General features: G+C 36.4%; 1 protein-coding gene across 1 annotated transcript; it reads left to right on the top strand.

The window, feature by feature from the left end:
- Positions 1-5,976: 5,976 nt before the first annotated feature.
- On the top strand, positions 5,977-15,277 carry LOC129245410 (uncharacterized). The gene is made up of 5 exons (XM_054883540.1): positions 5,977-6,182; positions 13,419-13,626; positions 13,764-13,950; positions 14,038-14,154; positions 14,222-15,277. Exons 1-5 carry the CDS (start codon positions 6,042-6,044, stop codon positions 15,159-15,161), a joined length of 1,593 nt encoding a protein of 530 aa, XP_054739515.1. The 5' UTR covers positions 5,977-6,041; the 3' UTR covers positions 15,162-15,277.
- Positions 15,278-17,244: the final 1,967 nt, after the last annotated feature.

Below are 17,244 nucleotides of genomic sequence, written 5' to 3'. Positions count from 1 at the left end.
AACGCTTCAAGAAAAATACATATGTATATACTTTTTTAAAATAAAAAGCTGATAAAAAAAAGTATTCATTTCGAACTGATAGTGACTTTAGCGCATTTTTTAAAGCCTACTAGAGCGGGAAAATAACAAAAATATTTACTTATAATACAATAAATTTTAAACAAGTAAAAAACGCTTTGTCATAAAAGCCGATGTACATTTTTTTATCTTAAAATAAATACTCGTATATTGAAGAGGAAACAGTTGACGCAAAGGCGTTTAGATTAGATTAAAAACAAATGCACATGGTAGATAGGGAAAACATCCATTCCCACTTTTATTAGGGTGGACCCATAAGTTCGAAGTTTACTGATTATGAATAAAAATTAAAATTTTAATATTACGTAAATATTGACAACATACTTTCATACTCTAATATCGAAAATTACTCGAATTAGGCGTTGAAAATTTTAATTCAATTATTTGCATAACTCCAACACTCAGGTATGATTCAATTCAAGGACATTGCCAGGTGGGGAGTTTGACTGGGGCGGCACATCTCTCAAATAATAACGGAGATGTCCCAAGGCCAGTGCATTGCGCACAGAAAAAATTATTCGCAGAAGTTTCAAGAAAAGTAAATTCAATTAAGTAAGCTCAAAAAAGTAACGGCAAATTGAAATGACCTACTTTAACATGATGAAATGGATTTTGATGAATGATAATTGTATTAATACCAAATATCAAACTCGAAAGATAAAAAATATTTGATTCAGGGGAGAGTACTGAGTATTTATTTGAAGGTACAGGTATCGAGGAATCAATGCCTCAAATTATTATTATTAGAAAAGATTTGTTAATTTTTAGAAAAACCAAACTCATGCCAAAACTTCAGAGAAATGTTTACTTAATAGGACTATGGTTAAGTTCGTGCGGTTTTTTTTCGAAATTTGAAACTTTATTGACGTAAAATGGTTACAAATTTAATATTCAAAGTATTGTCCATCGCTTGCTACTAATATACTTTTTCCCATCTTTCTGGCAATTCACGGATTCCCTTTGTGAAAAATTCGGTCGGTTTTGCCGCAATCCACGAATCGATCCACTTTTCATCGCCAGTCACAATTCGATGCAAAAAACCCTTTCTTTTGTGCCGTTGAAGCAGTTGTTCGCATGCCATAAAACGGCGTTCAACGTCTCTTGGCTTCAATTCATACGGCACCCAATGGCCTACCTTTCGGATCATTCCCATGGCTTTTAAACGTTTGGAAATGGTTGATTGATCAACTCCCAAAGTTTTTGCAACCTCTTCTTGCGTTTGAGCCGGATCTTGATCGAGCAATTCCTCCAATTCGGTATCCATGAACTTTGGCGGCGCACCCTCGCGTTCTTCGTCTTCCAAGCCAAAATCACCACTTTTAAAGCGTGCAAACCACTTTTGGCACGTTCGCTCAGCTAGAGCATGCTCACCATAAACTTCCACCAAGATACGATGACTTTCGGCTGCTTTTTTCTTCATATTAAAATAATGAAGACGAATTCCCCGCAAAAACACATTATTTGGCACGAAATTCGACATTTTCAAGTGTGGTAAAAATATTGTTGTTTAGGCTTCAAATAAAAAACTTATACTGACGTTTGTGCCTTACGACAGTAGCTCTCCAATGAATGTTTGGAAATGTGGATCGATGGAATAATAATCAAGTTACGCCATCTGTTGTAAAACCGCAAGGAACTTATTCATAGTCCTATTATATTTTTAATAAGGTCCTGGCAGCCAGTGCTCCTATTCTCGTGTTAAAATAACGTTTGTAAATAAATAAATAAAAGTTAACGTGTCCCGCAGGACATCGTTTAAAAAATTAAAGTTGCGGGCCAACCACTTGGCCCGTTACGTTATACTTACTTTCTGCGTCGTATAATTAATTCTCCTTTTTTAGGTATTGAACAATATATTTTATTATATTTGCTGGTTGAAGAATGCCGATTGAATACTACTGGTTCAAGACTGCCCGCGCAGCGCCACACTTAGAACCTTTTATACTTAAGCTAGCCTTATTCCTACCCTAAGTCTGCTGACACAGCGGTTCCCACGGTGTTGTGCATTTCAGGTGAAGTTGCTGTCTGTTGGATGCGCGTGTGGATCACGTTGCATTAAGCAGACGCACTGTCAGCATATTTTAATAGACAGGTGTGCTTCTGCTGCAGGTGAGCGAGTTAACAGTGGTGTTAACTGCCCCCCCCCCTCTAAATATCTGCGTTCCGCAGATTGACATGCGTATTCCGGGAATCGTCGGGTGTCTCCTTCGCGTAGGTAGCAACAGGCATCGGAATGGTAGGTTGACGTATCGGAGGGAGATCAAGGCTTGCCGTTATCTTTCTCCAAATCCAGTAGGAGACCACGGCCAATATGCAAATAAAAAAGGCGTCAACAGCCAGGGAGACATGGAATCTCTGGCCCAGTTTGCCCAGATGGTTGATATTCGTCATGCTCAACTCGTGAACGTATTCTAGACTTGGTTTAAATCCTTGGCTTTTCACGTTGGTAACCGCTGCTGGCAATACCTGCGAGCTCTGCGATGCTCTGTTAGAAAAGGTTTCGTTCTTCACCCAAATTGTCTCATTGCTAAACTGGATGAGGAACGTGCCGTTAAGGACGCTCTTGCGATTATCATTACGAACAGTCCCCTGAAAGTTGGTTAGAAATAATGTACCTTCACTAATTAATTCGATAGTTTCTCCATTTTCGGGTTCGAAGTGGCATTCAGCATCACCCCCCTTAATTAGACGTGCCAGGCATCTATCCTCGGGTAATCTTTGCAGATGGCTCATCTCGCAGATCGTTGAATTTTTGATCGAAGGACATTCACTTATTATGCCGTACGTTTCTTCCTTGCTAACCAACATTTTCGTGTAGTTTGCAACTACCCTCATACCTGCATGAACTGCAGCTCTTGTCACTCGAAAGCGGAATTCATCTGTTCTGACCTTAGGGATTGCGAGTACATAAAGCAGCAGAGAGCCGTTTGGAAATAAGGAGGGCTTCGCATATTCAATTGCCTCAATGGCATTTTGATAGGGTAAAGCCTCTTCTTCAGAAATTAGCTGATGTAACTCAACCGGGTTTAAGAGGTTGGTGTTGTATATGCCCGACTTTGCCATTTGACACGCGCGTACTACCTCACTTATTTCTTCCTTGAGGATCTGTATACGGTTAAGCAGTATGGTTTCAGCAGCCGCAGTGCCAACCTCTTTCCCAATGGTATTCACGTAACGTGTCATCTGATTGATCTGGTTCATAGATTCCCGAGTGGCATTGAAGAGTTCCTCATTTATTTTAAATTGGTGGTTGTTGTTTGCGATTACATCATCCTGACTTCTGAGGATTGTGTCCCAGTATGTTGCGTCAGGCGAGCCGGCAACCCGAAGTTGGCCCGAAGTTCGGCGAGGCGTTGACTAATGTGGTTCAAGTTGTATGCCGCAAAGGATTTTGCGACATCATTCTTCATGCCTTCTGCAGCCGTTTCGAATTTCCTCAATGCTTCACTGAAGAGATTCAAATCAATCTTATGTATCAATTCAAAGTGGCCATTTACTATCCAGCCTTGACCTTGATTTATCGCTACCAATGGGGCATCGTAGCCGAAGATGTTGAATCCGCAAACGCAGGGGATTACGAGTAATCTAGCTTGATAAAATTTTCAATAAAAATTTACAAATTTTCTTAGTGTGGCAACAAAATAACATAACAAAAATCGGTAACTTCTTGTTTCAGCCTCAAGTTAATATTGCCAGTTGCGCGTGTTCTTTTCCTGAAAGCAACCTTTTCCTAATCAGAATATCCTTCGAAAGGAAAAGGGAGAAAAAGCATTTCATCGTTTGTATTAAAACAAGTGGCTTTAACATTATTTTAATATATTTGGCGTGTTCTTTTCTTTTTTCTGTCTTTCTTCCTTAACAGTTTTTTTCTCTTTTTTCTTAAATATAAAAAATTGTTTCTTATAAAAATATTTGTTTTTCTTCTTTTTTTTTCCTAAAGGGTTTTAATTATCACCCCATTTTTTGTATGAGCCAGCGAAGGAAAAAATCCGTCAAAAAAGGAAAGGAAAGATCGGTTTCATATATTTTTTACCTGAGCCTTATGGATCCTTTTCCCATTATTTGTTGTTACCGTGACCCTATTATCTTTTCCTACGACTTCCTTTTGTACAGTGGCCGTTGCTTTGCTTTTATTTGTCTATTGCTTACGTACACCACGTCGCCCTGCGAATATTCCTTAGGGTTGTCCCGTTTTCTATTAATTCGAGAATTTCTTGATTCCTGATTTTTTTTATTTGACCCCTTACCTCATTGAAAACCTTTTCCTGAAAATTTCTTATCCCCTGGTAGTTTATTCTTTGCACCCTTTTAAAAAATATGTCGTTCGGTTTTTGCTTCGTAATGGAATGAATTGAATTGTTGTACCGATCCGCGGCTATGTATAGTAACTCCTTTGGGCTGGTGTTGGGTAGTTCCTTTTGCAGACAGCGGTATATTTCAATAATAGTGGAATGAAGCCTCTCGACCTGCCCATTTACTTCACTTTTTTGAATGGGGGTCTGGTAAAGCCTGATTCCCAAACTTCTTACATAATTGGATACTAGAGGGGTGACGAATCCTCGTTGTTATCTGTAACTATCATCCGCGGGACCGTAAAATAGTGAATCCCTTTTGGAAATTTTTTCGCAAAAGTACGGCCGACCTGTCCTTAATGTGAAAAAACTTCGCAAATTTGGAGAATTTATCTAGACAACTTAAAAATTTTTCCCCTAATGCTTTTAAGGATGGCCCTATATAGGGGTCTTGCCTTGATGATTTTATAATCATCATTTTTTTAAAAAGGTAATTTCCCTTCCTTTTGTGTGAATATTCGTAGCGATGACGACGCAGCAAGTTAAGAAAACGCAATATTGTATTCTATCATTCTCGTATGCCAATGGGCTTTGTTGTCATATAGAGGAATTCAAATAAAACATAATAAATTTAAATACTACAAATAAAACATAAATAAAATACATAACCTGCTGTATTCTCTAATACACTCTCGATGGCATACGGGTATGCTCTGGCTGAGCAGCAGTTTCACATTTATAAAGATTTATGTATCGCCTCAAATAACGAGGAGTTCTTCCGTTGGGGAATTCGTGCTCTAACAGAAAGATATGGAAAAGTAGTGGAAACGACGGATAGCACTTTGAATCGGAAATATGGAATTACTTTTTTAAAATAATTCTTTACATTTTGAGAAAATAAAAACGGCGGAAATAAAAACACTCAACAGTAGCAAAATTTAATACGTTTTCCATCAAAAAAGTAACTCTGTATTGTACCGACATTGGTTTCAGTATCTCGATGGGTAATACGATTAAGAAAGCCCATTTAAACCAAGTTTTAGGCGTTGTCGTTACTTTATTTATTCGCCGTCGTTTTAACCTCCGAATGATCCATTATGTTACGTTAACGTGTGTTGTTGTTGATTTAAATAGAATACGGATTGACTGTTTCTAATCAGTATTAATATTATTTTGCAATCCCTCGACACAATTAGTTGGATGCCTTAACAGTATATATTTACGGTATAATTACAGAATTGCTAGTCATGCATCTTCTGACTAAACAAATAGCTGATTATTAGATTAGATTAAATAGAATACGGATTGACTGTTTCTAATCAGTATTAATATTATTTTGCAATCCCTTGACACAATTAGTTGGAGGCCTTTACGGTATATATTTACGGTATAATTACAGAATTGCTAGTCATGCATCTTCTAACCAAACAAATAGATGATTATATGTATATGTATATTAGTATGAACACACTTATGGAATTAGTTTAGTATGTAATATTAAGTTACACCACTTTTTCAGCCATGTGATACTAAAATACTTATCAGTAAGTTGTATACCTATATAATTTATGTACTAAATTGCTTGCATATTTAACGAGTTTGCAAGTTTACGAAACTTTCAGTTCTTTAGAAATCATCAAGAATGATTAGTTGAAAAGTATAAAGTGAACTATGTATAATTTTGAGTGTAACTATGATGAAAAGGAGCGAGTGTGGACGGGCGCAAAGCAACCAATAGTTTACGATTTTAACTGTTCTTTGGGAAAAATTATATTCAATAATTTGAAAAATTTTCCGAAAAATGTCTGTCAGGTGCGTTTAGTTAAGATACTTAAGAGCAAAACCCTTAACCTATAGAGTCGCGTATCCTGAATATTCAACTATTTTAAAAATAAAGGGTAAGGCTTTCTCAAGTGGGCCACAAAATTACCAAAGTGAATATTTTGCGGTGAAATTCAGCCAGGACTGAGTTCTATCATCCAGAAGCACACTCAGAAAATTTTGTTGTAAAATTCAAAATAGTTTTTCTTTTATTAACTATCGAAGTTTTTTGCAGCGCTTGAATAATTATCACATTTCTCGTTAAGTAATCGTAAAGTAATCCGATTACAACGATTTTTCAACTGCAGATTGATAAAGGATGATATTTTCCAAATACGTTATTTTTGTTCCTAAACTTGATGTTTTGTTATTGTAAATAATTTTTTTTAATAAACAATTTAAAATTTAACTAATTTCTGCGCCTCTGGGATGAAACATTTTTAAGGATATTTACGTAATAGAAATCTGTGCATTTATATGAAAATGCGTGCAATTCGAAAACAATTAATTTTTTTGTGCCAGGATGCGCGCTCCGACTTACGCGTACGCGCACGAAGACGCAAACTGCGGCTCGCGGGCGGCTTGCGAAAAACCGTGTTTTGAACACGTTTCAACGCGATATGCTTCCGGTAGATCAGTTTTGCCGATTTTTCTATTACTGGTGTTTACTTGTTTTTAAAGCTTGGCCATATAGATAATTGACGTATGACAGAATTTGCGCTTTGACTGACGCGGAAATGCGTAATGATAATTAAATCAAATGTATTCAAAGGAATGTATAAGCTGTCATGCAAGGTTTCATTACTTCATTATTACTAACGTATCTGTTTACATATCAGTTCATTAATTACATACATTGTAAGTTCAGTCAGCAAATGCCCTTAAAATTTCTCGCTGAAAAACAACAACAATTCACGGACGGACACAAAAAGTGAAACAGATATAGGAAGTTATACAGATATCGCATATTCATTTGTTATTTCGAGAAAAAACGAAAATCATTCACGCTTTTTACACTTTTCATGTAGTTTGCTTTACATAATGGCTATAATTTTAGATTGATCGTGGGCTGAAAATATTTTGCACTCGATGGAACTTTTATCTTTTGGAATAAAAGAATGGAACTGCCTCGTATTTTTCAAAGTTTGCGCTTTGGAATAGCGCTTTTTCAACTTACTAGAGTGATTTTCATGTTTTTGTTTATTACAGTAATCAAAATTAATTATCTTAGAATTGACTTTTGCCCAATCATACAACTGTTTCGGTCCCGTAATTTTCACCGGGATTTTATCTCGCAAGCTTGCATGGTACGCATCTCTCTTTATAGCATCACCAATACCATCGCAGGCACCTTTCCCATGTGCAGAGGGGAAAAAGTGCCACTCGGCATCGATGCCAAAATCCTTTTTGTGAAATAGTAAATTTATAAAATTGTACTTGTTTTTGTACTGTGAGGCCGCCCCGTCGGAAAAATAATAGATTTTCCTCACATTTCGTTTACCAAACTGTTTAATCAAATATTGAATCAATTTAGAATTGAACAAATTGACTGCGGAACTGTCATGTTCCAATGCTTTAGAAATTATGACAAAATTCTTATGCTGTTCTACGCCGTTTTCTTTGTAATGCACAACGTAAGAATGTATTGTTGCCTGCGTTGTGTTCCAGTATTTTAATTGCACAGAATTTTGAACACGACATGCGTAATTTTCGGAGAAATCAAGGCTATTAAGCAATACCAGCAATTCTTCGAGGTTTTTGTAAAATCCGCCGATTTCAGAATTTCTAGAAAGACGCGCACTACAGTCAACTTATCAACGCTCGCAGCTAATTTTACTTTTTCTTTGTTTGTTGGACAAGAGACTCGCCGAATTTTTACCGGGCTCACGCCAAATTTTTCTAGTAAATTATTGATATTATCAGTTTTTATTTCGTTATCAACAGTCGCACAAGTGAAATTAGGATCTCTTGTTCATTATCTTCAGTAGTTATAAAATTCGTCAGGGAAATTTTCAATGGGATTCGGGGATCACTTTTGAAAGTTAGGCCAACCTGTAAATGATGCATTTATAATTATAAGTACACTTAAAACGGTATTTTAACAAGTATGTGGGACATACAATAGGCGTGAACTTTTCCTTGGTATAAAGATGTCTTGCAAGAAAGGCACACAAATTGTCCAGCTATTTCACTAAATTTCGCATTTTGGTCACTTATTCGGACTAGATTTGTGTAAACACGATTATGATTTTGTTTTCCGAAAGGGTTACAACAACGATTTGCATGTGGCATTATATTAGTCCATACTTAGTTTTGTACACATTAACGTACGTGATTTACATAATATCACAGTTTTTATTATCATCGAAATCCCCACCAGTATAACACATCACCACAGCAGTCGGAAGGAGACTAATGGCAATGTCGGCAAAACTGATCTTCCGGAAGCATATCGCGTTGAGACGTGTCCAAAACACGGTTTTTCGCAAGCCGCCCGCGAGCCGCCGTTTGCGTGTTCGTGCGCGTCCGCGTAAGTCGGAGCGCGCATCCGGCACAAAAAATGAATTGTAATTAATCCTTTTCGAATTGCACGCATTTTCTTTCATACATAAATGCACAGATGTTTATTACGTAAATATCCTTAAAAATGTTTTATCCCAGAGGCGCAGAAATTAGTTAAATTTTAAATTGTTTATTAAAAAAAATTATTTACAACAACAAAACATCAAGTTTAGGAACAAAAATAACGTATTTGGAAAATATCATCCTTTATCAATCTGCAGTTGAAAAATCGTTATAATCGGATTACTTTACGATTACTTAACGAGAAATGTGATAATTATTCAAGCGCTGCAAAAAACTTCGATAGTTAATAAAAGAAAAACTATTTGGAATTTTACAACAAAATTTTCTGAGTGTGCTTCTGGATGATAGAACTCAGTCCTGGCTGAATTTCACCGCAAAATATTCACTTTGGTAACTTTGTGGCCCACTTGAAAAAGCCTTACCCAAAGCATGTGAATAATATTCTTTTTTCTTGATAAAAAAAGGTTTTAAGAATTTATTATATATATATTTTTATATTTGTATACTCTAGGCATCGCATAATTTTGTCACTCACCTTTTTTGATTTATGCTGCCTTTAGTTTTGCTTGTAAAGAGTTTAAGCGATTTTGGCCGAGTCTTCTACACCTGATCTTTCCAACACAGAGGAGGCCTTCCTTTTCCTCTGCTAAGACCAGCCGGCACCGCATCGAACAATTTCATAGCTGGAGCGTTTGTTTCCATTCGGACGACATGACCTAGCCAGTGGAGCCGCTGTATCTATGTCTATGCCGCCGTAAAACTTATACAGCTATTTATTTCATCGTTTGCAATACTTGCCATCGCTAAGGTCTAAAAACCTTCAGCATAAGCTTATTTCGAACAGGTTATAAAATATGCACGACACAGTCAGCCGTCTAAGCCTTCGTTTGATATCAAATTGCTTAGAAAGGTATTTCTGGTATTTTTAACGTCATTTTCCAATTCCTTTTTGTGCTGCCAAAGTCGGCTTTAAAATCTATGGAAAGATGGCGTATGTCGATTCTCTTTTCATGGGTATTTCCAAAACACTTTATATACTCGTATTGTGAATATATGGTGTTTTGTGGATTTTTCACGTCTAGTAAGGTCAACTCAGTTGGTCGATAGTGGGATGCGCTTGAGAAAACCTTGTGTGCAATATTTAGATTTTAATTCCGCGGTAGCTGGCATAGATTGCAGGATCACTCTTTTTATGGATTGGGCAGAGCAAACTTAAATTCTCGCCGATAGGCATGCATTTATCATATTTTGCATAGGAGCTGATGCATGTACCTTACCTGCCCCGCAGCACACTGTGACTTTTTATCGTTTTAGGATGCCAAAATTAAAAAAAAAAAGTTCTGCGAAAATGATTTTCTTTCGGTATGTTGTGTAAAAATGACCAAATTTTACGACAGTGTACTCAAAATTTATCAAAACAATAGTTTTAAGAAAGATAACCGTTTACAAACACAAGCCGGTGCGTCAATTGAATAATTTTTATTTATTATCCGAACATCGCTGTGAAGTTTGTCAAAAGATATAATAGGAATAAGTATCAATTTCATAAAATTGAGTATTTGCTGATTAAATTTCAACAATTTTGTACTTCAGGGGTAAGTAAGAGGATTATAAAGTTTTTACTATCGATATAAATCCGCTCAGTAAAATATCACTAAAACAGCCATAGCTTAATATTATTTTTGATATTTTACTGAGAAAAACTTATATTGGTCCATCGAGTTCCGTCCATTATTTAACAGCGAAATGATCTTTAGGATTCTGTGTTTCAGATACGGGAATAAAATTTTGCTACAGAAAGAACTTTTTGAAATTTGGCTGACGAGCTCAAAAGAAACGCGTCGTGATGCGGTGTTAGAGAAAATTTTTGCGGTGATCGGAAGAGACGTGGATACTAAAAAGCTAGGAGAGCGTATAAAAAAACTGTGTTACCAATTTTCTTCAAAGTGGGAGGGGTCTTGCCGAGTTAAGGCCCGTGTTCTAGCCTGTAATTATAGTTGGTTTTCCAAGAGTGAAAAGTTTGGAAAATACCGTCTTGATGTTGGGCCATCAACTTCATCCTCTATTAGATCCAATGTAGGTAGACCACATGTGGCGTTTTCCGATTCTTCTCTTCGCACAAAGAAAAGAAAAGCAAAGAGTCTTTTAGCAGTATCAAATAGCGAACAAGTGTTAATGGCGGCAGAAATGGGACTTAGATCAAACGGTAAGAGAAATTCCGCAATATTATTTAAAGAGCTGTGTTTGTCTTCACCGTCAAGAGGTACTGTGTTGAAAAAATCTCGACTTTCGAAAGAGCGCAACAAAAGTTTATCGCCAGACCAAGCACTTGCGCTGATAATATAATAGATGCAAATGATTCAACACATGACTATAATATGCATAGACAGCATACAGCAGAAATAAATCCCAAATTATATCCGTCGTATAACTGCATAAAAAAGTCCAAAGCTTTATGTTACCCAGAAAAAATCACAGTAACCGAAACGTATGCCGAAATTGAGTTGCAAGCGCTTATTGATCATAGTATAAAAAGGTTTATAAGCAGATTTAGAAACGAAACTTGGCTTTTAAGTGATATACCACAAGAGAAATCTGGCATTACAAATGACGGAAACATAGCACGACGTTTTTTTAGTAATGCAGAAGTTAATGCAGACATTACAGGCATTAACTTATGTCTCTTAAAAAGGCTTTTCACCATATTGTCTTGCTTAGGGTGTAAATTTCAGATAAATGCTGAGGCCTTTGAGGTATACGTGAGAGACACACGCGATCCTTATTTGAGGGAATATGAGTGGTACAATATGCCAGTCAGTCTGCATAAAATACTGTTCCATTCAAGACATATAATATTGTCATGCATGGTTCCTATTGGTCAGCTTTCCGAAGAAGCGCAAGAATCGAGAAATAAAGATGTCAGAAATTATCGCGAATGGTATACAATGAAAAGTTCACGAACTCAAACCAATGAGGATTTATTGCACAGGCTTCTAATACCACCCGATCCCTACATTTGCAGCTTACGTAAGCCATCGAAAACCAAGCGCGGGACTTTGCCTCAAGATGTAATTGCATTGCTGGCCCAGGAAAAAGTATTATGAATAATTGCTTTCGAATTAGTGTTTATGTTTTGTTATGTTTATTAATCTTTAGAAACTGTTTATTGGCTTACTATTAATAAAATAAAGATTAGTGACATATTTATCATTGAAACAATTTGTGATTATCTCCTTCATTGAGCAGTATAATGTAGTATAACAAGGTACCCAGGGGCTGAATGAAATCTTCTAAATATTAATCATAAGCCTCTAAGCTAAAGTTAAGACATCTAAACAATTTGTATTTAAATTGGCACTGGAAAATGCTTTTAAAGTAGAAAATATGATTATGTGAAACTTTACCTTATACATGGCAAGGAGAAAAAGTGGGCGTATCACGCCCATTTTTATTCTCAAATCAGATTTAGGTATCTGAAACCACACTGCAAAATTTGAAATGAATTGCACCATTGGTTTGGCTGTTATTAATTTTGGCATCCTAAAAGTGAAAAAAGTCACACTGTGCGCAGTCTTCGTTTTCTTGTTCTTTAGCCACGTTATCGAAAAAAAATTTCGGACTCGTGAGGAACGCCAACAGAAGTGAATAGTTAGATGTTGATGCCATTAGCGATTTTGAAAAACTGGACGACAATATACGGAGAGCTATTTTTATGCAAAATAAACGCTTAATTTCATTTATGGGGTTGGATAAGTTTGTAGGGTTTGTACCAAAGACTTTTATTTAAACATTATACATTATTTATACATTATACATTCGCTGTTGCTGTTTACTATCTATTCCCACATCCCGACCAATTTGTTGATGCCGTTCCACCAAAAGTCGCCTGGTCTGGTGTCAAAGAAGTTGTTGAGCTTGTCACTTTTAAGGACCTCTTTGTTATCAAAGGTAACAACCTCCATATGGTCTGACAGGGAGCGAAAAAGAAGGTATTTGATCGGTGCAAGGTCCAAAGAATACGGCGGATGGTGAAAGCCCTCTCATTCGAGCTCTTTTCCGGTGACGATTCGCTACAAAAAGCGCTGTTTATGACCGCGCGTTGCTCGTTGGGTACTCCATTTCTAAGCCTCAAACTAAAATATAATAGCTCAGAAATACAATTAACATAGTTTTGTAGAGCAGAAAGAGTTCTACCGAATGAATACTTACCCTTTGCCAAACAGCAAACAAATCGTTGTAAAACAAGAGAAAATATAAAAATACCCAACTCAGGAAAATTTCCACCAGAATCTCAATCTCATTTAATAATGAAGAGTGCAAGTGGCGTTTATTTCCTATTAATCCATTTTGGCAGTTCTATGCTGTCATAAATCATTTACAGTGTTGGATATGTTAATGTAATATATGTAGGTATGCGCAAGCAAGTGATGTGTAGTCCAACTCTGCTAATAATACATTACACTTTGGACACGAAAGGAACTTATATCAATACAATTTACCTTTTCGCGATAATATCTCTTCCATAAACATTGTTTTATGTGTATTTAAATACCCATTGGGCAGTAACGTAACATTTTCTGTTACCAAAAGGCTTGAATTTTATATTTAGAAATGAAAATATATTTTTTAAATGATCTTCAGGTTTCCGATATTGATGGACGTGAAGTAACTAATGGGGAATTGCTCTCTTGGTCGATACGCTTGGCGCAGCATTTCAAGAAAATGGGATTACGACATGATGATGTCATTGGTATTGTAGCAAAGAACAGCACTTACTTGAGCTCCGTTGCCGTCGGTTGTTTTATGAATTGTACACCCTTTCATGCGATAAACGGCGGTTTTGATCCTGGTGAGCAATTTGAAGGCTCTTTTGAAACATTGATAACCTACCTTAAAGCACAAGTAGTGTTATATGATACCACCTCTGCACATTAAGTAGCAAGGCTTCTATTTCAAGTCCACTACGTTTTTTATTGTACTTTTCAGTTACAATCCAAACACTCTTCAAAAATACAGCACCAAAAATTATATTTTGCGATGGCGACGTTTACGAGAAAGTCAATGCCGCCACACGTTCGTTGAGGCCATTGTTTTATACACTCACAAATCATATTGACGGTGTATCCAAGATTGAAGACCTATTACAGCCAACCCCAAACGAATATTTATATCAGTAAGTAAATACGTATGTACATATATGCCAAATGAGAACGGCAAATGTTGTCCTATATCACTAACATCGATTTGTGTTTTCCTGCAGGCCCGAACCATTGAAGCTTGGAGGTGCACAGACTGTAGCGATATTGTGCTCCTCAGGCACAACTGGTTTTCCCAAGTGCGTTTGTATGTCGAATTATTTTCTGCAGATGGATAATATGTGAGTGGATGCGGAAAGTGCAATGCAAGTTAAATTGAAAATTTTCTAATTCTTTCATTCGTTTAAGGTTTGTTACCAGTCATGACGTCATTTTCACAAATAGCAGTTTAGACTGGATGACTGGTATATTCCTTACCTTTCTCTCTAGTGCCACAAGTTGTAAGCGTGTCATTACTAATCGGCCCTACACACCCGAGTATTTGGTTGAGTTGGTGAAGAAATATAAAATCACTTATATTATAGCCGCACCACGTCACGTCGCCACCCTGGTCACCTGTCCTACAGCCACTACGGATAACTTCAGCTCGATTCGTACGTTCGCTGTTGGCGGTGGATGCGTAAATCTGTCGACACTGAATCGTTTGCAAAACATTCTCCATAATGGTATTATTAACATATATTATGGAATGACTGAGACCGGTTTTGTTTCTGTGAACTCTGGTGATCAGAATCTTAGCTCTGTTGGGAAGTTGTTCCCCCACATTGAGCTGCGTATTGTTGATGAACAAGGCAAGAATTTGCAACAAAATGAAGTTGGTGAGATTTATGTGAAGACTGGACATACTTGGAATGGTTATTATGGTAATACCATTGAGACACAACGTATACAGGACTCTTTTGGCTGGTTCCATACCGGTGATATGGGTTATTTTGATGATGAAAGTTGTCTGTTTATTGTTGATCGTAAGAAGGAAATAGTTAAGTATCAGGGTATGCAATACTGGCCAAGTGAGATAGAGGAGGTGATTATGAAGATGCCTGAAGTGGAGGATGTTTGTGTGGTTGGCGTATATGACGAAGGTAATGGCGATGCGGCCGGAGCAGTGGTGGTGCGGCGCAAGGGAGCTCAGCTAACGGAGCAACTGGTCAAGGAGTATGTCGCTAAACACTTGACAGTGACCTTTAAACAATTGCATGCGGGTGTTGTTTTCGTAGAGCGTCTACCTGAGAATACAAATGGTAAGACTTCGAAGAAAGAAGTTAAGGCATTATTTGCGACTAACTGAGGAATGGCGGGGAAAAATTTGTAGATGAGTTAGGTATAAATGTATATATGTATGTATGTGGATTAGTTTTTGAACAAAAAATACATTTTTTTAATAAAATATTTATATATTATCAATTAGGGATTGCATTTATTAAAAAAAATGTTTCACGCATTCAATTTATTTATTTTTTACTCCTATTAAGCAGCTTACATATAATATTATTATTAATTTTGAGCATATCGGTACATTATGTATGTCATATGTGTGCTTGCATGGCGTTTATGGCACCATGCCCAACGTATGGGTAACCCAGGTAATTTTTTTGTTTACGGTTTGAGGAGTTTTATATATCTTTTGCATACATGCTTAAGAATTCATTGGCGTTCAATGGTATTTGTACATCTGGCTGAAAGTATACTTTAGCTTCGTGTTGAGTTGAATTTGAAGGGCGACCTTTATGTTTAATCTTAAATATTTTGAGAACGTGATGGAATTTCACAAATTAAATTTTATTTGAAATACAATTGGGCTCTTTTGAAGGAAGCTATTTATTTATGTACAAAATATAAAATGTGTTGTTATACCTACATCCCGTAGCGATAGCGAGGGAGGTAGTGAGAGCTGAAGTTCTTTTATTGACTTTAAATGGGAAAACTGATTTTGGAATATTAGTTATGTGTTTTTGTTTTTTACAAAGCTTTGCAGGTGCAGCATTATCCTCTTGGCAAAACTTTGCGTTCCAGCGGTCGCGCTTCTATTAGACAGACTGTATATGTCCTTTTACGAGTATAAGGGTTTTAGGCTACAAAGTATACTTAGCTTGTAAAATAATTTGAACAGATAAATATAAGGAAAACCAAAATTATTGTCAAATATTGAAAACAATTAGGCGGTAATTGGCCACAGTTTGGTCTAATTTGTAAGTGGCATTTAGCCAGGCAAAAACAAAAAATGATAATAATAATTCACTAGTTAAAACTATGCGAAAACTGAACATTTAAATTTTCTTTATATTTGCTTAATTTTTTCTTAAGGAAAACCTTCACCTTCCTGAATTTAAAGCCTATAAATATTCCTATAAATTCAACTTAGTGGGGGCCATAAACTCGTCGAAATTTCGCAAAATTCAAATTATTATCTGCTTCGAATTTCACTCCTCTGCACCTTCACGCCCACTGAGCTCTAAGGTGCCGCTGATGCTTATGAATTTCATTAGCATAAATTGAATGATGTTGGCATCAATGTTGATGGCGCCGACGTCGCGGTTGTTATTGTAGGCGTTGGCTGCGGCTTGTAAAGATTTTCAGCTACAGATTATTGGATAAACAGTGTTTATCTATTCATGTTTATTTATTTATATATGCACAGGTAGCACAATTAAGTAAATTACATAGATTACAATGCATTTGAAATGCAATTTGAATTATTTGGATGCCTAAGTATAGAGACAAAAATGAAGAAACTGCTGTCAGGAAAATTGTGTTAAAAGTGGCCTAACAAAATGAAAATTAGGTTCACTAAAGCAAAAATTTCAAACGCAATGTCGTAGAAGCAACAAGCGGAAATGTCCAACGCACCGAACACAGCAATCATTTACTAAATTGAAGAGATTAAGCTTAAGGTTTGGAAAGTGAAAGTATGTCTCCGGAGTTTTTGAGTGAATCACATACGGGATAAACAATAAAGTAAACGTGAATATGTGGTACTCAGTGGGAAACTGAATGAAACATGTTAACAAAATTCGTGAAGAGGTAATGGAAGGCGTTTGAAATCGTCAAGACTGCTGAATCTGTGCACATTTTAAAAATGCGATTGAAAAATATATAAGTTAAGCTAATCGGTTGTTTGTTCTGTTTAAAAAACAAACCGGTATTTTTTTAAATCTAAAATCTAACCTGAATTTAAAATGCGTACGGGACACGTACTATTTCAATAAAAAATACATAAAGTTTAGGTTAAAAACTTAAATAATTTTCGATTTATTGAGAAATGTACCCGCACACAATGTGTTAACTCCAAAATTTAGGCTAAATTCTCAAAGCTTTTAAGTATATTGATGATCAGGCGTTTAACACGTGAACGCCAAATACTGCTTTGTTGT

The sequence above is a fragment of the Anastrepha obliqua genome, chromosome 4, assembly GCF_027943255.1.
Source record: "Anastrepha obliqua isolate idAnaObli1 chromosome 4, idAnaObli1_1.0, whole genome shotgun sequence".
NCBI classification, from domain to species: Eukaryota; Metazoa; Arthropoda; class Insecta; order Diptera; family Tephritidae; genus Anastrepha; species Anastrepha obliqua.
The sequence above is the reverse complement of the archived record's forward strand: the minus strand, read 5'-3'. Positions and strand labels throughout refer to the sequence as shown.

Bases quoted from the DNA above. Each gene is read 5' to 3' on its own strand.
- LOC129245410 (XM_054883540.1), top strand. From the start codon at position 6,042: ATGTATAATTTTGAGTGTAACTATGATGAAAAGGAGCGAGTGTGGACG. The intron at 6,183-13,418 runs GTGCGTTTAGTT...AATGATCTTCAG, and splicing joins TTCCGAAAAATGTCTGTCAG to GTTTCCGATATTGATGGACG. The intron at 14,155-14,221 runs GTGAGTGGATGC...CATTCGTTTAAG, and splicing joins TTTCTGCAGATGGATAATAT to GTTTGTTACCAGTCATGACG.